At 57.1% G+C, this 20,564-nt stretch overlaps 1 protein-coding gene across 8 annotated transcripts in view; it reads right to left on the reverse strand.

The window, feature by feature from the left end:
• Positions 1 to 20,564, reverse strand: part of SUN1 (Sad1 and UNC84 domain containing 1) — a 44,092-nt gene that overhangs the window by 14,570 nt on the left and 8,958 nt on the right. For 4 of the 8 annotated variants that reach the window (XR_005068188.1, XM_037057972.1, XM_037057970.1 and 1 more), the window contains exons 2-9: positions 13,825 to 13,921; positions 8,261 to 8,449; positions 6,629 to 6,798; positions 5,854 to 5,880; positions 5,582 to 5,755; positions 1,254 to 1,448; positions 629 to 712; positions 212 to 322 (exon numbers count right to left, since the gene is read on the reverse strand). Coding sequence is in view for 7 of the 8 variants with exons in the window: in XM_037057972.1 (XP_036913867.1) it covers positions 212 to 322; positions 629 to 712; positions 1,254 to 1,448; positions 5,582 to 5,755; positions 5,854 to 5,880; positions 6,629 to 6,798; positions 8,261 to 8,449; positions 13,825 to 13,901 (1,027 nt within the window). In the remaining variant the exon portion in view is untranslated. Of the gene's footprint in view, positions 1 to 211; positions 323 to 628; positions 713 to 1,253; positions 1,449 to 5,581; positions 5,756 to 5,853; positions 5,881 to 6,628; positions 6,799 to 8,260; positions 8,450 to 13,824; positions 13,922 to 16,396; positions 16,463 to 20,564 lie in introns of those variants that run through there. The other 4 variants (XM_037057971.1, XM_037057976.1, XM_037057974.1 and 1 more) reach the window with 4 other exon arrangements.

Raw genomic sequence — 20,564 nt, forward strand, 5'->3', positions numbered from 1 at the left:
TGCTGATCCCCCCGCAGGGAGTTCTCCGCCCAGACATCTGACTTACACTGCAGACACTCACAAAGTGTTCGGGAGAGAGCCCTGTATTTCAGACCGCAGTCCGTGGGGCCGCCGCCCACCTTTAGCGAGCACCCGAACCCCAAGTGTGGACGAGAAAGCACAGGCGTCTGTGGGAATGTGACAGAGACAGAGCAGACAGCGTGAGAGCAACCTGTGTGGGAAGAGCCGAGCGGTGCGGTCCCTGCCGCCCCTCCTGTCCCCGGAGACTGCGAGCGGGTGGCCAAGTGGGTCTCCAGGCGCTCCGTCCCCTCACGGCCGTGGCCTGCGGGGGATGGTGACAAGCAGTTAATGTGACAGATCACTCCACGAACCTTGTCCATTTGAAAACGATGCACAATGAATGTGAAGAAACTAGGAAGCGCGATTATGAGAGAGAATAAAACTCAAAGCACATGCCATCTGGTGGTCGTTCGCTGCTACTACACTCGCTCTTGGGAAGAAGTCCGGGACGCAACGGCCCCCTACCCGCACCGGCGGCCTACCCGCCCTCTTGGCAAGGCCCACACAACTGTGCCGGACAGCGCGACCCGAGGGCACCATGTGGTGAGGGAGCTGAAGCCATACTTACACAGCGAGTCCCCGTTTACTTGGAGGCGACTGTCCTCTCTGGGAGACTCTGTCACTGTCATCTTCCCACTGTGCTCGGACCGAGCTGCAACACACGCAGGAGAGGCTTACAAAGCTCAGCAAGTGTGAGGCCCCTCGACCCCCGGGGAGCCGGCAGCCCTGCCTCGGCACGGCCGGTGGTCCGCACAGGGGGCAGGGACAGCTGACCGGGCTCTGCCGGGGAAGAGACTTTCCAGTCCCACCCGGCCAAGACCGCACGCCCACTGAAGCCCTGCAGAAGCCCTGCAGAGGCAGGGTGCTCAGAACCTCGGGAAAGGCACTCCAGATGCTGTTCAGATGCACGGCCGTTACTTTAAAAAAGTAAACCAGAAACTGAGTGTGTTAATTCTTCACTTAAAAAGTGATTTAAAAGTAACGTTCACACACTGACCACGTGCCGGGGACTGGACCACATGCAGGGCCCGCGAGCCCCTCCGCGAGCCCCTAGAGAGAGAGCCAAGGCCACGCCCCAGAGCGGCGCATGGGCTGCCGAGCAGAGACACGAATGCGCCGCTGGAAAGAGTAGTGTTTTCTCCACCTTGAAAGCAGTATTTGGTGGAAGAAAGAGAAAAAAATTATTTAAATACCTTGTGATTCATGGCTTTTTGACTTATAGGTTTCTGATTCACCATCTTTTGATTCATAGCTTTTCAATTTGTAATTTTCTGATTCATAATTGAGCTTCATTAAAACCACTCGAAAGAGTTGGACTAAGACTGACGACACAGATGACGAAGTGTACGTGGCCAGCCACAGAATCCTGTCCACATAGGACGCGCCGCCTAGTGAGAAACCGTGGACACAGTTAATTCCTGCCCGGAGCCGGCACTTCCTCCCCAGACGAGTCAGGCAGCCGACCTCCCTGTCCAGGCACAGCAGAGCTGGCTCTTTCAACGACGCCAGAGACAGCACTCGGGAAACGCCGGGACGCTTGTCCCTCGTCCCACCAGGCAGTTGCCGACCAGGCCTCTCTCCAGCACCCTGCACAGCACCGAGGTCAGCGCGCCTCACCGCTGCATCAGCACACAGAGCCCCGCTCGGTGCCACCTCCCTGCCTGGAGGACCCCCGCAGGGCCTGGCGTTCTCCAGGCCGGCCCCTGCCGCGGCACTGGCAATGGGACAACAGGCACGAGCGGTGTGGCCCCGGGAGGCGCCCACTCAGCGATGGAGCTGCTGGACTAAGAGGACCTGTCAGCACCCTGTGACTCTGCATTAGTGCCCGTGCTTCAGAAGACACAAGGGAATCCCAGATGGTCTTTCCTGTGAACCTAAAGCACGCGGGGCGACATTCCCCACGTCACAACTGCTAGAAGCGTTCGCTGCTGGGCAAGCTCCCTCCCTGACGGGTAGGTCAAGCGGGCTTGCTTCCGGGCGGGCGGGCGCACGGGACCACCTGGGACAGGCTTGTCCCTGGGGTGCACCCAGGAGGTGCCCTGAGCCCAGTTCGTGTGCTTCCTGTCCAGCCCCACGAAGCCTCGGGGACTCAGTGCGGGCAGCATGCAGCCAGCTGGGGGTGGGGCCTCCGAGTTGAAGTGACTTTAAAGAAGGAAAAGCAGAGTGAGGCTGCAGGCCACGGCGAGCCGGCACCCCGGGCGCCTTCCTGCTCTGCTGCACTGCTCACCGGACGGAGGCTGGGGTGGGAGAAGCTGGTCACTAAGGGCGAGCCCTGGACAGTCTCGCTGATGACAGAAAGAACACCAACACCCCATTTTTCTTCCTTCAAACTGAAAGATTTGTAAAGCAGGAAAATATGAACTGGCTGGTCTGTGAGCCGGGCCTCCCTGCGCAGCACGGGAGCGAAGCTGGGGTGCGTATGTAGGAAGCTGGCGGAGAACCTGGCTGTGTGTGTCGGCAGCGCCGCTCGGTAGGGGCTGCTGGCTGAACGGGCTCTGAACCACATCCGAACCACGTCTGTCGGGATAGGCCGGCCGCTCCAGCTGGCCGCAGGCTCCCCGGTTCTGGCCAGCACAAGGCACAGACACTCCGGTCCTCGTTTCTCTAATTAGGCTGCGTCAGTGAGCAGAACCCTGTTCCATGCCAGCAGGACAACTGACGGTTTTCCACAGAAACGACCCTCTCCTCTAGACTATTTCATACCTTTATCGGGGGCGTTAAGTGCTACTACGCAGGGAAGCATGGGAAGGCCTGTTCTCAGACTCTGACTCCCACGGTCTCCGTGTGACGCAAGACACACAGTGTAACACACAGAGGCGGCAGGGGGCCCGGGGGGGCTGGGGGTCAGGGTGTGGCCACGTCTCCAGCCTCCCCTGCTGCTGAAGGGGACGCCCCTGTCCTGGGAGAGCTGTCTCTTCGAGCGCGCGCTTCCCACCAGCACCCTGCTCTGTGGAGGACTGTGTCGGGTCTCAAGGAAAAGACTTTGGAGCCTGCTAAAGCCTTTTGGATGTGAAGCAAAACACTGCATTTTGTCAACCTGAATCTCCCGAGGTTCAGGACAAGGAACCGTTGGGTTCACAGCCTTTAGCTACTCGTTTGCTATCCCGCCCGTCTGCCTGTGCGGGGCGTGTGCGCGCGCAGCCCCAGAGGGACCGGAACACAGGCGGAGTGTTCCGTGCACGTGGCTTTTCAGGGGCACGAGCAGGAAACCTGAGTGTCGTCAGACTCTGATGGAGTGAGCTTTGATGAAGCCACGCGGCAGCAGCAGCCGGACGGGAAAGGAGAGTTAATGTCGACTGTCACACAAAACGTCACACACGTGCGACTGACAGCGTCGCAGACAAAACGACGCATTCCTCCAGTGCTGTCAGAACATCGTGAATGCACTGGATGCCACTGACCTGCCCATTTTTTGGTCGTGTGCATTTTACCTCATTTCGGAAAGCACGAGAACCCGCGCTGGGCGACGCCCTGCAAGGGAATCCGGAGAGGACAGAGTGGGGAGGGGACTTCTCCGTGCCGTTGCTCACAGGCTTTACGTGGGTCCAGTGACAACCGGAAGAAAGGAAACGGGGGTGCTCGGTCAGGCTGGCGGGGAGCTGCGTGTACATCAGGCAGACGAGGCCCCAATCTGCCCTCGTGTGTGACCCCACGTCTGGGAAACCCGGGTGGCGGCCCTCGAGGACGGCTCTCACTGGGTGGTGGGCGGAGTAGGCTTAGTGACTTTGACTTTCTTCCTCACACACATCTGTGATTTCCCAGGGATCTTCATAAACACAGCAGACTTTTTAAGATAAACTGGTTACTTCCATAAATCACTGCTGCAATCTCAAATAGCACGAAAGGTGACGAGAAGCCCAAAGCAAGTAAAAACGTAGCTTGTTATACCTGAAACTAATCTAAAATAATATTGAATGTACACTGTGATAAAAAATAATACAGAGGTAAAATGTAAATATATATAATGTGTTCTCTCTTCAAGAACAGTCAAGAGTGCCACACCGGTGTGGCTCAGTGGGTTGGGCGTTATCCTGCAAACTAAAGTCACCAGTTCGGCCCCTGGTCAGGGCATAGGCCTGGGTTGCAGGCCAGGTCTCCAGTTGGAGACGAGCGAGAGGCAACCGACCGATGTCTCTCTCCCTCTCTTTTTCCCTTCCTTGCCATCTCCCTAAAAAAAAACCAGCCAGGAGCAACTTAGGTCAAGGTCCTTCAGCAATGAGCCTCCAGAGGCTTCCCGAAACCCATCCCCACGGACAAGACGTGGCTACTCCCGGTCACACATAGCATAGCCACTGCCCTCGTGAGGAGGCTGTGGGGTCACAGCACGCCCCCCACAGAGCTCACTGGGAGGAAGTGCCTTCACTCCCAGGGCAATGCACAGCGCCTCGAGGGCACGCCTCTACACACCCCAACACACCCCGCCTCCAGGGCGCCCTGAGAGTGCTGAGCCCTGACTGGGGCTGCCCGTGGGGACCCTGGGACAGCATTCAGCACCTGCACAGTGGGGCTGCCTCAAGGGTGTGTGGCCTGCCCTCCCCTTGCTGCTGCCTCCGCACTACGTGGCTGCTGACAGGTGGGCACCATGCAGTGGCCACCACAGACAGAGCCACAAATGCCAGCAGCCGCAACACCATGCCCTCAGCATCTGAGAAGTGGTAACTGACCACCCTGTGAGCCAGGCACGCCCCGGAACGAAGCAAATGCGCAAACTCGGCCCTGCTCTCCTGGTACTTTCCCGTCCCCAACAGGTCCCCTACCGTGTTGTCCTACAGCACCAGGCAGACTGGCACGTGGAGTGAGTCCATCGGGGGCCGGGACTTGGAGACAAGGTGAGCATGTTTCCAGTCCAGAGCTGCCTGGCCCGGCCCTGCTGTGTGGGAGCAGTGACTGTGGGCAGGAAGTTGGGGACAGGTGCAGAGTGCCGGGGCCAGCAGGAGCATCTGAGCCATCTGATGGAACCTGGAGGTGACCCAAGGTGCTAGGAACCCTGGAAAGAGCCCACAGGCCGGCCTGCAGGGACCAAGCAGCTGCTGCAGTCCTGACAGCCACATGGCTCAAGGGCGCCTGTGAGGGCCCCTGCCCCACTTACCATAGCCCGGACTCGGACATCTGCCTCTGCTCGCCCGGGGCTGTGGCCACACCAGGGCCTACAATGAGGGCTGCCACCCAGCAGGGCCAGTGCCAAACAGCCCTGACTTGAAGGCCCAGGGGGCTGTGGAGGCGGGGACCCCACGTGAGCTGCAACTCTGGTGCCTGTGCAGGCCCATAGCACCACGTTCCACCTAAGCACAAGGTCACAGAGTTCCCGACCCCCCTGGGACAAAACCCTAACAATGCAACATGGAACTTGAGAGAAGCAGCAAAGCTCAATCTTGCTGAGCTTCATAAGCTTTTACAGGGTAATGCAGAGTTCCAGTCAGTGTCTGAGGTGGCACGGATGCCGTGGCCTGTGCCACCCACCTGCGAGACAAGAACTGGGGGACATGAGGTCCCTCCTGACTTTGAAGCGTGTGGGACTTACGTTTCTGAGCATGGTCCCGTGAGTACACCCAGGAGGCGAGGCTGTGGGGGGGGGCGTGCACAGGTGCATCCTGGCGCGCAGACAGCTGGCTGCAGGCCCTGCAGGTGTAGCCATTGCTGCGGGCCACGCTGGCGCCCGAGTCGCCGTTCCCCTGAGTGAAGACTTTCGTTCCACCTGAAGGTTCAGAGAGCAGAAGGGGCTGCTGATCGCACCCTGCAGACGCCCACTGAGAACCGCTCTCTCAAGGGGGGATGAAGGACTGAAAGCATTACCTTTAAGGTCTCCATCGTCATCAAGACCTAAAACACACATATTTTTGCAGTTAAGCTCAAATTATCAAAACACAGCAAGACGCTCAAAAACCTAAAAATTACAACGGTTAATAAATCAGCATTATGGCACGGGTCAACATTTATTTCCTAAAACACCTAAAATGGATGGCAATTTCCCCAGAGACACACACAGCCGTCCAGCTCAGGCGAAAGAGCATCTCTGACAGAGGCGCATGCGTGCACCTACGTGTGCACACACTGCAGGTGTGAAGGGCGTGGCAGGCTGGGTGCACTCACGGGACAGGCCCCCGCGTCTCAGACCCAGGATCCCTGGCACCCCCACCCCTGCTTGGGGCCTGCTGGCGGCTCCTGCCGAGCAAGACACAACACGGACCCAACCTGCCTGAGAGCACACACCAAACCCCGGAGCCCATCTGGGCCTCCGGGCCTGCCCCAGGGCCCTGAGGTGTCCGCTCTAGCAGGACGGGGCTGCGCTGCTGTTGCTATTCCCACTGTCACTGTGTCCACACCAGGTGCAACGACTCAGAGGTGCTTGCCCGCCCTGCCGCCGAGAGCCACCTGCAGCACGAGGCCACAGCCCACAGGAGGCACGCTGCACCACCTGCGGCCCCCAGAGGAGGATGACGATAGGCCGGCAGCATGGTCCCACCTGCAGCTGGGGGCCCAGAGGAACCCTCAGTCTTGCTGGGCTCTGCTGGCCACATTGTCCCTTCTTCCAGGACAATCGGAAATGACCACATGGTAGCTGACTTACCCCAGAAGTGGTCCACTTGGGTCTGTTCTCGGATCAGAGACTCGTCCAGCACGGGTGGCCGGAGACTGGCTGAGCCCTGTAGCCCGCTGCTTGGGCCAGCAGTGGCCTGCCTGGGGGCGTGGCTCCCACTGAACACCAGCTTGCTTGCACCTCTGTGCTGCTTTGCTGTTCTAAAGAGAAAGGAATACGAAACAAACGCACAGGCTTTTTCTCGTCCATACAAACTGATGATATTTACCAACACAAAACCTTTGAGAATACAGCATTTTTTAAAAAGATTTTATTTATTTACCTTTAGAGGGGAAGGGAAGGAGAGAGGGAGAGAAATATCAATGTATGGTTGCCTCTTGTGCGTCCCCCACTGGGAACTGGCCTGCAACCCAGGCATGTGCCCTGACTGGGAATCGAACCGCAGTTGTTTGGTTTGAAAGCCCGAGCTTAATCCACTGAGCTACGCCAGCCAGGGCTGAGAATACAGCATTTTTAAGGCAGCATTTTTGGTGTCTTCACACTGTGATGAGACCTCTGTTCATTTGGAAAAGAGATCCTAGGCTGGGGTCCAAGAGCTCCTTCAACTGTTTCAACAAGACAGTTTCCACATTGATTTCGGGCTGTATGACACCAAAGTAGTTAAGACGTTAAACAGCCTAAGTATAAAAATAAAAACTACGTGATTTCTAGACTCAAGCCCTCCTTTCCTTTGTGAGCAGTGCCCACACACGTGTGTGTTCCTGCTCCTCACCTCCCAGCAGCAGAGACTGCGCTGCACTCGGCCCAGCAGGCAAAGGCTGTGCTCTTACATCACGTCCACCCTCCCCTCGAGCACAGGCAACAGAGACCAGGGCCTGAAAAACGGGCGCTGTGGGCACTGCAGACTGCCGGGACCTGGGGCAGGTGCCCCCTCGGCCAGACCTTTTGGGTGAGAGCAGGTGGCTCGGACAGAGCCTTGTGTTGGCGAGGCTTCGGGAGGTCCCGGCCCAACTGGGTGTTCCCGCACTGCACACCGCGGGGTCTGCCCACAGCCCCTCTGTAAACCCCAAGGTGGAGGAGCAGAGCCTCCATCTTTAAATAAACCCTAAGGTGACCTCCAGGGGTGTGTACTGTCCCTGGTCCCTGGTCCCGACAGAATCCTTCCAGGGCACAGGCTCGTCCCTCCCCCGAGTGCAGCCCACAGAGCTGTCACACTCACACACGGGCCTTCCCCACCTGGCTCCTGAGAGTGCAGCGACAGGCACACTGGGGGTGATAAGCAGGCAAACCGCCTGCCCCTGTGCGCACCGTCTGTGCAGCAGTCAAGTAAGCAGGCCTTTTGCACCAGCCCCACCTCTGAACAGCCTGAGGCGGCGCAGCTGAGGGCCGGGCCCTCTGCACCAGTGAGCCATGTCCCAGGGACAGGTCCAGGGCGGGTGCCCACGCCCTCTCCGGGACCTCGGAGCAGGAAAGCCTTGGCTGCAGAACACCGGCACCGGCACCCCCACGTCGCAGAGGCCGTGCCGCCCTCGCCCACAGCAAAGCCCAGATGCCGTGAGGACCTCTGTGCACGCACTTGGCCTTCCACTCAAGAACGTGCGTGGTCCCACAGCCCAGCATGCGTGGCTTACATGTGCGTGAGTGCAGAGGAACGGGGCTCACCTGGCTGCTCTGTCCCTCAGGGAGGTTGTGCTGCTGGGGCAGGCGTCTGTGTGCCCTGCCAGACCGCCCTCCGTGCCTCGCGCAGTGGCGGCCAGACGCAAACTGCGTCGGGACATCCTGGGAGAGTCAAACACGGGGTCCAGTCTGTGCTCTGTCTCAAAGTCCAGAGCATCCGAAGAGTAGCTTGAACTGGAAGAAAAAACGTGTCAGAAACGAGTGAGGCTCATGGCACCATTTCTGCAATGGACAGAAGCAACAGTGGCCACAGCATGTGACCTGTGGCGAGCTTTTAAGAACAGCCACTACAGTGTGATGACTTTTCCAAAGCACGATAAGCTGGCACCCACACCAGTGCCTGTGAGGCTGGTGCCCCGGGTGCCCAGTGTGGAAGCCCAGGGCCTCCCTGAGACTTGCTTCACAATGTGCCAAGTTCACAAGGACCCCACCTGAGGGCCAGCATGTCAGCCTACGCCAGCTCATGCAGCGAAGAGACAGTGACTACACCAGGGCAGGGAGCCCCAGACACACAGTCACCCAACTGGCCCGTGAGTGCAGGACAGGAGGGCCAGTAACTGAACCACCGAGCTGCTGGGCCCCCAGCTTTCCCCAGCTAGAGACACACCCATGACAAAGGAGTCACTGAAAGGCGTGTCCTCTGTGCGGTCAGCAGGCTTTTCCAGATCAAGAGACATTCACTGAGCGCCCACTCTGGGCTGCCTTTGGGGTGGGGCCACACCTCTCCTGGCCAGCCGGTCCAGGTGGCCCAGGCATGCTAAGAGAACCCGCTCACTCAGGACTCACATTACAGTAGCGGTCCCCAACCTTTTTGGCACCAGGCACCAGTTTGGTGGAAGACAACTTTTCCGCGTAGATGAAGGGAGAGGAGGTGGAGCTCAGGCTAGCGAGCCCTCTGCTCCCCTCCTGCTGTGCAGGCGTGTGGCCAGTTCCCAAACCTCACTGTTCCCCATGAGGCCACTGCCCCAGGGGTGGGATCCCTGAACGACAGGGTCACCACCATCGAGGAGTCACATCTGCAGGAGGTGACCTCCCCACCCTGCGGTGAGGAGGGCTTGTGCACAGGGCCTGGGAGATGGGGCCGGGAGAGGGGAGAGGACACGGAGGAGGGTTTCCTGACAGTGAGGCCACCCGGCAGGCAAGGAGCCTGGGGGGTGTTGGGCACGCACGGGAGGCACACCTGCTGGTGACAGCAAGCAGCTTCAGAGGCATCCGTGGGACGGACTTGGAAACCTGAGGGAAGGGAACGGGCTCAGGGACGTGCCTGCGCGTCTGTTCACACAAGCAGTCTCCGAATCAGACTCCTCCTAACCTCATTAGATCTGACACTAGACGGGTGCGGTCGCAGCCACAGTGAGTGACGCAATCGGCGTCCCCTCCCCACTCCCCTTCGGGGGCTGCTGGAGCAGCCCAGGCACGGAGCAGCGCAGGGTGCCGACAGCCTGAGCCGAGTGTACGCTGGAACACCCACGGTTTCCTTGNTGAGGGAAGGGAACGGGCTCAGGGACGTGCCTGCGCGTCTGTTCACACAAGCAGTCTCCGAATCAGACTCCTCCTAACCTCATTAGATCTGACACTAGACGGGTGCGGTCGCAGCCACAGTGAGTGACGCAATCGGCGTCCCCTCCCCACTCCCCTTCGGGGGCTGCTGGAGCAGCCCAGGCACGGAGCAGCGCAGGGTGCCGACGGCCTGAGCCGAGTGTACGCTGGAACACCCGCGGTTTCCTTGCAGGGACAGTTCACATGACTACACTGCTAGAGTAAGAAGAGCACATTATCTCAGATTGGAGTCCATCCTGTAGGTGTGGACCCCCCCCCCACTGGGTGTACAGGACAGTCCTTAACGAGCCTGCCATCAGGACACACCAGTGACGTTCAGGCCTGCCCCACTCTGTCCAAGCCCCAGAGCAGGAGCAACGCAGGGCTCTGCCCCCCTCCCCCAGCTCACCCAGGCACACTGGCGCTGCCCTGGGCGCACGGACCCTGCCTCCCTGGCAGGGGGCCCTGAAGCCTCCGCCATCAGACGGGGGCTCCAGGCCTGCAGTTTGCAGAGAGCACCAGGAAGAAGTCGCTAGGGGGATATCACAGCAGCAGCAAAGCAGACCACCCACCTTTGGGGAGGGGACAAACAGGACCCACCCTGGCTTCCCCAGCCCTAGGCTGCCAGACACCTGGGAGGGCTACATCTGCTCTCATAGGCAGGCTGCAAGACTCGGCAAAGGAGGACAAAAAGTGCTCCAGGGTCCGTGTCCGGTCCACATTAAAGGGAGCATCTGTCCACACAGAAAACACAGCAAGACCTGTAAGGTTCTCTTCAAACTGGTCACAGAGATGCCCAGCCCTGAGAGCTAAAGGGGGCTGGGTTCTCAGCAGGGGACAGGGCAGGGGAGGGGAGGGGAGGGGGAGGGGAATTGGTCCATCCCCCAGGACCTGCTGTCTGTCCCTGCGCTGGGGTCCCAACCACCCTGTGAAACAGGCAGCTGCAGAGAGGCACCCAGGGCCCAGGGAGTGACCCAAGTGTCTGCAGAAGGGGCCGCAAGGTGCCAGGCCCCACCAGGCCGCACAAGTGCCAAGGGTGGTGTTCAGAGGACTTCACTGCCTTTCTGTGGGGCGGGGGGAGGGGGCTGGGGGGGAGCAGGCACTGAGGGACACAACTGGACATGAAACAGACATGAATCCTAACTCAGAGAACACAAAGCCCCAGAGGCACCGACAGCCCCACCCTCATGCCAAAGGCCTCGGTTCGGTTCTGCCGTCAGTTATGCCTGGTTACTGGCGCACATCCCTCGTTTCCCTGCTGAAACTGTGTGGATAATTAGACTTCACAGGAGAACCGTCCCGAGGGTTACGGTGGCACCTTGGTACCCGCCGTCACTTCCTCCCAGAGCCCATGACAAGTGCCAAAGCCCACTGCTCTCTTACAAGTCTGTTCCGACGGACTTCAACTATAAGACCGAAACACCTCCTGCAGGTGAAAGCCAGAGAACCACGTACCCTGGGCAGCTCAGAGCTGGGACATGAGCTGGGACATGAGCTGGGACATGAGCTGGCATGTGGGTGGTGGGCCGAGCAGGCCTGTGTGCTGACGGCTCCTGCTCCAACCCCATGCCGAGGTGCAGAGGTTTGCGCCCCGGAGCGTCTGGACCAACAGCAATGTGCTGAAGTCCCTGGGCCAACCTCACACTCTGCTCCCTCATCGCCCTGCTCCTTTATCGCCCTCTGGACCTGCCTCCCGTCCTCCCGCCGCAGGGCCTCCCGGCTGTGGTGCCCCACCCCGATGGCCTTCGGTCCCTGGGCCTGGCCAGGTCCCCGCTGGAGCTCCCCAGCTCTCTGCTCAGTTCTAGCCCACTGCAAGACACCAGGAAGTCGGGGTCCCTCCCTTCTGCCCCCATCCCCACGGGTCCTCACTCCTGCGTGGCAACATGGGGTCACCTGGTGCCTGGTGGTCAGAGCCACCACTGTCTGCCTCTCCTCACCCCGAGTGCCACCCCCACTCACTTCTGGCCCTGCTTCTGTCTCCCCAGCAGAGAGGAGGCAGCGTCTCAGACAGCCCCTCCCGGGGCTCCTCACCACAGGTGTTGCACACACCCGCACCCTCCCCTGGTGAAACAGAACAAACTGAGTGCAGCGTGCCCCTTCTCCACCCTGCCAGTCCTGTGTGGAAGAGGTGCCCGTGCTCCCTCCCCGTCCACCTCGTGCCACCTGCCCAGGTGCTGCACAGCCAGGCGATGGGCGGAGCTCGTCGAGGACTGGGCCTCATCCAGTGTGGCCTCCCGCAGCCTCTGCTGGCAGCTCACAGCCCTGGCTCCTCAAAGTCCTCCAGCCTCTTCTGCGACCCACAGCCCTTTCCCCCACCTTTCTCTGCGGTTGAAAACCCACTTCCCCAGAGACCGAGAGCCAAAGCCCCCCTCTCCTGCATGGCGTACCCTGCGACGGGAGGCCTTGGGGGCACTGGGGACAGGGCCTCCCTACCAGGGCCACGTTCCCCAGGGTGGCCTCGCCTGTCACCTGAGAAGTGGTGGGACTTAAGGGTGTGGAGCCAGCAGGTGACACAGACCAACCTCCACACCAGAAGGAACAAGCTGCAGCAACAGGAAGTGCCTGCCGCACTGTAGCCATGGCAACAAACAAAGGGAAACCTGCAACTGACCAAATCTCCACATCTCACTACAGCTTCCGGGAAGTACAGATTCAAGGGTCAGACCAGTGCACCCGACAGCATGTGGGAGTCCCGTTCGGGCTGGTTTTCCTTTTCGTGGCTGTTCAAAGAAACGAGTGACCGGGCAACTGGACACTGAGGGTCTGCTGCAGGAGGAAGTTCCTAGGAGTTACTTTCAACTGCTGGGGGCTCTTTGTCTTTAGAGATTTGCTTCAAAGCAGCCTAGTGGGAAGGGGGGAGAGGGGAGCTGCCCAGGGACTTGTTCCCAGGGTCCAAAGTGTCGCCCTGCTCGCCAGCTTCCCTGGCAGGAACACGTGTCAATGAAGTGGACAGTGTCCAAGCTACTGGGCAGAGACCTCACAGGTGAAGGCTGTGGGCTTGGAGCTGTCCCCCAGAGCAGTGGCAGCGACGGGAGAACGCCACCTAATCCTCCGCGGGCCCCGGGGCCTGCACACGCCCCAGCACCTCCCACGCAGCCAGGCCCGCCTGCACCTCCTCCTTTCAGAAACCAGGTGAGTGACAGGCCACACAGCGCGGAACACGGAACCGCACACTGGCGCGGTGCACTGGGTTTGCTCGGAAACACCAAGGGAGCTCCAGCCGAAGAGTATGTCGCTGCGCACAGGGCGATGGGGACTGGACTTATGGGTAAAACCACACGGTCCTCGAGTGTGAGGTTGGACTGATGCCGCCAGAAGTGTTCTTAACGCAGCCCATCGATGTTTCTCTCCCTCTCCTTAGAACAAAAAAAATACCCTCCAATATGCTTAACACTTCAACCACCTTTTTATCCGTTAAAGACAAGCCACTGGAAAACCCACAGCGTTGTCCTGTGGGCCTCCAACGTCTGCTGGGATGCAAAGGCTTTCTAGCCGCCAGCCCCGTCCTGGCCAACGTGGCAATGAGCTCGCCTTCGGCACTAACTGGGATTTCGTGGTATCGAAGCTTCCTCTCAATCATCCTCTCTACTCGTGAACCAGAGATGCAAAGGGCAAGTCAGCAACTGCAAGACTGTGGCCCCGAGCCTCAGCGACACGCAGAACGAGAACAAACGCGGGGCCTGGGAGGCGGAAGCCCAACTCCTGATCCCCAGGCCGAGGTGGTCCTGCGGGGCAGGGGTGGGGGTGGGGGGCTTCTCTCCCTGGACGGCGCAACGCCCAGCCGCTCGCATCGATCACAGTACCCTCCCCACCACCGCACACCCTTCTCGGGCGCGGCCCTCGGGGCGGGGTCTGAAACGGGACCCCTTTGCAGTGAGGGAGTCATCACACACACAGTGTGCCCAGCAGCCTCACACCCCCGTGTTGGTCTGGTGGTCTCCTGAAGGTGGAGCTCCTCACAACGTTCAGACATCAGCACCCAAGGGGCAGCCAGATGCCGCCACGCTCACCTGAGTGCATACGTGTAGCCGGTGTTCTCGGGCACACACTGAGGCGGCGTGTACGTGTGCAGCCGGGAAAAGTCCATGCTTGCGGTCTCAGGTCATGCTGCAGAGGGTGGGAGAGAGCAAGGCAGGGAGTTAGGGCCACAGCACACGGACGGGTAGGTGGGGACGGGTGGTGCTCGCCCAGATGAGGCTGGGCAAAGCCAGCCGAGCAGCTCTGGCTGCAAACAAAGTGGGGGGGGGCGGTACAGGGCACTGCTGCTCTGCTTGGTCCCTGCAGCGATGTGCCCCTCAAAGCACCCGGGGGACCCCAGATCAACGGACTCATGATCATGAAAATGGGCGCACTTCCAAGAGCATGGTGGGAGTAACTGAGAGCCCTCTGCAAACTATTTTCCAGCTCCCAAAGGTGTCAAATGTCCCCCTTCTTCCGGAACAGGTTTTCACTGCTGCCGCCGGAAACAGCACTCTCGTTGCCCCGTCAGGGGCGCCCGCGTGCTGTTCCAGAGAAGCATTTCAGAGTCAGAAAACGGGGTGAACAACACGTGAGCCAACAGAAGTGCTCACACTTCTATTTCTCCCCCAAAGAAAACACTACCTTTAAATTAAAGTGTCGAGCACACTGTTCCTCAGCCGTCCTCTCGATGCCATTGCAACGGCTCCAACTTCCCTCTGGCTGAAAACTCTCTCTCCCATAAATACATACAACACATTCCAGATTTTTTTAAAAAGCCCATAGTAGTAATGTGAGCCCTAATCTGTTGCTGAATAATCTAAAGAAAGATAAAAGGTAAAAAAAGACCACCATGAAAAAAAATATTTGTGTACAAGTGACTGATTTCTACAGAAACAGAACAATCCTAAAATGTGCATGAAAGCACAGAAGCCCAAGGAGCCCGAGCGATCCTGAGAAGGAGCCGAGTGGGAGGATCCCAACCGGATCAGAGTGCTAGTCACTGACGCAGCACAGCACTGGCACAAAACATGCAGGAGAGCCCAGGAGTGACCCCCACCGTGCACAACCAGTCAGTTTACAACAAAGAGGTCAAGAACATACAACAGGGAAAAACAGCCTCTTCACTGAACGGTTGAAAGACTGCACAGTCTCATGCAGAAGAGGGAAACCAGACTGCTCTCAGACACTGACCACGGAGCCCGCTGGCATGGACGCAGGGCCCGAACCAGGGCCCGGACAGGGAGGGGAGCTCCCTGACGGGGTCCTGGCGTTCACTTCTCAGCTGTGACTCCACAAGCAACAGCAGACAAGCGGGACCATGTCGAACTAGAAGGTTTCCACGCAGCAAAGGAAGGAACCAATGGATGGGATGAAAAGACAACCGACCAAATAGGAGGAAACACAGATTACAAACCCGATAATGGCTTAGTATCTAAAATACACAAAGAACTCACACAACTCAACAGCAAAACAACAATAACACAACTGACAAACAGGCAGGGGACTGGACAGACATCTTCCCGGAGGACACACCGGTGTCTGGCAGGCACACGAGCAGGTGCCCAACATCGCTCCTCACCAGGGAAGCTCAAACCCAGACTGTGAGGAGCCTCACCTCACACCCGCCAGCACAGCTGACACCCAAACGACAAGGAACAAGGGAACACGTGTGTGCAGTGTGGGGCATGCCTGGGGTAGCCACGGCGGGCACAGCACGCACACTCAACAGTTAAAGCTGGAGCTGCAGTTCTGACTTTATCCAAAGACGACGAAAACACTAACTCAAAAAGACACGTGCTCCCCTCCCCCGCCCCCCATCTCTGCAGCACAGGGTAGCAGCCACGTGCCATCGCCTGGCGCAGGTGGGGCACGCACAGGGGGCAGCCCCTGGCTGTGGAGGGAGACCTGGCCATTCACGGATGGCACTGTGGACCGGGAGGGTGCCGTGCTGAGTAAAGGGAGCCAGACAGACACAGTCTGTCGGAGAAAACTAGTTTCCAAAACACTCAGCCCCAGCTGGGGTGGCTCCGTGGACTGAGCACCGGGTTTTCGGCCTGAAAACTGAAGGCTTCTGGGTTCAGTTCCCAGTCAAGGCACATGCCTGGGTTGTGCACCAGGTCCCCAGTAGGAGGCGTGTGAGAGGCAACCACACAGTGACGTTTCTCTCCCTCTCCTCTCTCCCTTCCCCTCTCTCTAAAAATAAGAAAGTTTTTAAATAAAAAAAATTTAAAACTTTTTAAAATAAATAAGCAAAAAAAATTTATATTTGAGAATAGACTGGGGGCTGCTAGAGGTGGGAGGGGGGAAATGAGTAAACTGGGTTTGTTTCCTCTCAGTTTAAATAAACCCAATTTTTAAATGAAATTAATCACTGATTCTACAAGCTACGACAAGTGCATTTCAAACCACAGCACTTTCTCTGAAATGGCCCCAGAGTTTCCCCGGGCCAGCACCAATTACCCCTGTGCTCTTCCACCCTAGCCACCCACCCCTATAGCCACCATGCTGCCACCCGTTGGTGCCACCCGTTTGCTGCCACCCGTCTCTTCTTTTTAGGTCCAAACATTCTTTAAAAAATTAAGTACACAGTTTATATATAGACACTTTCCTGCGCTTACTAACCTCACGAACGACAATCACTCCTGCGTGGTGAAAGCCGTTTCCTGGGTCTGCAGCCCCACCCGGCCAAGCCCACCAGCCCCACAGAGCACGCAGGCCTCCTCACCTGCCCTCGCTCTGCGAACCCACTGACTGACGGCTTCACCAGGGACCTGCTCCGTGGCCTCGCTTCCCCTTTGTCTACTCTACACCACCCTTCAGGGCTGGCCCCACGCCCTCTGAACAATTCCCAGGAGGTCCCCCGCCCCCAACCCAGTCTGGGCCTCCTCCCCTCACAATAGCCCAGTCTCCTCCCCCCCTGGGGCGGGGCTGGAACCACACCCAGCCGCAGGACACCCAGGGCTCCCGCCCACACGGTGTTTAGCAGCTGCTCGCTAAGCAACCGCCACTGCTGCCCAGGCAGTGGTGCTCCTGCCCTGACGTTGTTTATCCTCTGGGGTGTGTGAGTGGCTCTTTATTTTTTTAAATGTATTTTATTGATCGTGCAGTTACAGTTGTCCCAATTTTTCCCCCTTTGTCCCCCTCTTGGCAACCCCCTTCCCTTCAGCATTCCCCACCTTTGTTCATGTCTATGGGTAGTACACGAGGTTTTTTGTTTTTTTTTTAATTTTATTTATCTTTAGAGGGGAAGGGAAGAGGGAGAGAAACATCAATGTATCGTTGCCTCTCGTGAGCCCCCTGCTGGGAACTAGCCTGCAACCCAAACATGTGCCCTGACTGGGAATGGAACCGTGATCCTCAGGTTCGTAGGTCCCCACTCAATCCACTGAGCTACACCAGCCAGGCGGGTCGTACACATGAGTTCTTTAGCTTCTCTATTTCCTATACTGTTCCTAACCTCCGGGTCTGTTTTGTCTCTCCTACTGATGCTTCTTATTTCCCTGTACCTTTCCCCCTCCCCCTCCCCACTGATAACCTTCCATATGATCTCCATTTCTGTGATTCTGTTCCTGTTCTGTGTGTTTGCTTCATTGCTTAGATTCAGTTGTGGATAGTGGTGAATTTGTTACCTTTTTAATGTTCACAGTTTTCATCTTTTTCTTAAAGAAGTCCCTTTAACATTTCATATAATAAGGGCTTGGTGATGATGAACTCCTTGAACTTGGCCTTCTCTGGGAAGCTCTTTATCTGCCCTTCCATTCTAAATGAGAGCTTTGCTAGATAGAGCAATCTTGGATGTAGGTCCTTGCCTTTCATGACTTTGAATACTTCTTTCCAGCCCCTACTTGCCTGCAAGGTTTCTTTTGAGAAATCAGCTGGCAGTCTGATGGGAACTCCTTTGTAGGTGACTGTCTGCTTTTCTTTTGCTGCTTTTAAGACTATCTGCCTTTAACCTTTGGCACTTTAGTTATGATGTGTCTTGGTGTGGTCTGCATTGGATCCAACTGGTCTGGGACTCTGCAGGCTTCCTGGACTTGTATGTCTATTTCCTTCACCAAATTAGGGAAATTTTCTTTCATTAATTTTTTTTAGATTTTATTTATTTATCTTTAGAGGGGAAGGGAAGAAGAGAGAGAGAGAAATATCAATGTATGGTTGCCTCTCATGTGTCCCCTGCTAGGAACTGGCCTGCAACCCAGGCATGTGCCCTGACTGGGAATCGAACCGCGATTGTGTGGTTCACAGGCCCACACTCAATCCACTGAGCTACACCAGCCAGGGCTCTCATTATTTTTTCAAATAAGTTTTTAGTTGCTTGCTCTTCTGCTTCTCCATCTGGCACCCCTATGATTCAGGTGTTGGTACATTTGGAGATATCCCAGAGGTTCCTTACGAGGGGTGTCAAACTCATTTTCACTGGGGGGCCATTATCAGCCTCGAGGTTACCTTCAAAGGGCCAAATGTAACTTTAGGACTGGATAAATGTGGCTACTCCTTAACAGTTAAGTCAGAGCTTGGCGCTGCTGCAGGGTAGAAATAAGGTGCCGAGTTGGATAAAACAAGGTGGAGGGCTGGATTCAGCCTGCGGGCCATGTGCTTGCCACCTGTGCCTTAGATTATCCTTGTTTTTAATTCTTTTTTCTTCCTGCTCTGATTGAATGCTTTTTCCTTCTTTCTGCTCCAAATCATTGATTTGAATCTCAGCTTCATCCCCTCCACTGTTGGTTCCCTGCAAATTTTACTTTATTTCACTTAGTGCACCCTTCATTTCTGCCTGGGTCTTTTTTTTTTTTTTTTTTTTGCTGTTGCAGTACCCAAGCAGTTCCTGGGGCATCCTGATAACCAGTGTTTTGAACTCTGCATCTGATAGTTTTGTTTAGTTCTTTTTCTGGGATTTTGTTCTGTTCTTTCATTTGGGCCATTTTCCTTGTCCCCTCAATTTGGCGCCCTTGCTGTGTTTGTTTCTCTGTATTGGGTGGACCTGCTTTGACTCCGTTTTAGTGGTGTGTCCTGTTGGAGAAGAGGCACCTGTAGCCCTGGCTGGTGTGGCTCAGTGAATTGAGCAATGAATGGTCTGTGAACAAAAGGGTCCCTGGTTCGATTCCCAGTCGGAGCACATGCCTGGGTTGCTGGCCAGGTCCCTAGCGGGGGCTACATGAGAGGCAATCACACATTAATGGCTCTCCACACGTTTCTTTTAACATCACCTGTAAACTGTATGGGGCAGAGTGTTAGGCAATTGGCAGGACGGGGCCCACTTCACGCCCTGTGGCTCTGTGTGACAGCAGGGCTCAGAGGGGACAGTGCCGCTGTCTGGCTCCCTTTTCTCCTGGCTGCCCAGGAGAAAGCTGTCTCCCGCACTCTCCCCGTCTCCAGTCCCTCCCCTCACTCCCTTCCACCCCCATGCCACTGGTGCCCTTCCAGCTGTTGCCCTGATGCTGAATCCCAGAGGGGGTGGGGGTGGGTTAGTCCTAAGTCCACATGGCCCTTTAAGAGGAGTCTCCTGGAAACCCAGCCGTTTCTCCAGCCCCGCAACCCCCACGGGTTTTTACAGCCAGGAGTTATGGGGATTCATCTTCCTGAGGCCAGAGCCCTGGGCTGTGTGGTCTGGCCTGGGATCCTCTGCTCCTGAGGTGTCCCTCGCGGTTTCCCACCACATGTGAACGTCGGACCACTCGTTCCGTTGCCTCTCCGTGCCACGCTGTGTCTCTGCCCTTCCTACCCATCTGGACGAATGTGGTTTCTTTAAATCCTTCGTTGTCAGACTTCCATACAGGTCTATTGTCTGATAGTTCTGGGTAGTATTTGTTTTGCAGTCTAATTGTAATTTTTCTGTAGTTGTGCAAGGAGGCGAAGTGTGTTTACGCATGCCTCCATCTTGACTGGAAGTTCTTCAGCCTTTTTTAGAAACCTTTTCAGAAGAACTTTTCCAGGCAAGGCGGCTGCTCTCAGTGCGGGCTGGCTGACAAAGGACCCACGAGTGGCGCACGTTCTAAATTCCCTATTAACTGCACACGAACGAAACCCAAACCTCCCAGCTGCCCCCTGCAGCGGCCCCTCACTTCACTATCACCAGGCCTGCACTGCTGCCCATCACGGAGCCCCAGGTGACGGATGCCCCCCGGCCCCCTCTGGGGGTACAGTGAGTGCTCCGTGGGCTGAGTGCTGCCTGGACGGGGTTACAGAAAAGCTGTTACAGACGGGTGACGGCATTCAGTGAGAGACCGTGGCAGGGAGGCATCAGAGCATCCGGCTCACCAGGACGGCCGCACTGCGCCCCGAGAGCCGGCGGCCCAGGGGCAGCAGGGCCCTGCAGGGTAAAATGGTCTGCCCGCAACTCGGAGACTGGTGTAGGTTAACACTAGAGTATTAACCTACAGCTTTTGTTTTTAAAAGTCATGTTAATATGTCATCACATTCACATCCACTGAAGAGAAACATACTGCTTAGTTTCTGGTGCACAGCAAATGGTGTTTTCAAGAGGCATGGGGGGTACAGGACCCGCTATACCCACACTTCCCACCTTCCTTCTGGTCAGGGAGACACGGCGCTGGGCCACACCAGCTCTGGCCAGGCTTAGCTTCTCGTCTGAAACAGAATTCTACCAAAGTGCCAAGGGCCACTACTGGCCATGAGGGATTACCGCAGGGACAGACTGAAAAACCCTACAGGTGACAGCAGGGAGACTCAGCTGAGTGACAGACATAGTGGTAGGTTTTTGGTAAAATAGCTATAAATGTAATAAAATGCCCAAAGAAACACCACGGATGGAACAGCGGTGGACACATGC

The sequence above is a fragment of the Sturnira hondurensis genome, unplaced genomic scaffold, assembly GCF_014824575.4.
Source record: "Sturnira hondurensis isolate 20B ecotype Veracruz unplaced genomic scaffold, ASM1482457v3 Scaffold0009733, whole genome shotgun sequence".
Lineage (NCBI taxonomy): Eukaryota > Metazoa > Chordata > Mammalia > Chiroptera > Phyllostomidae > Sturnira > Sturnira hondurensis.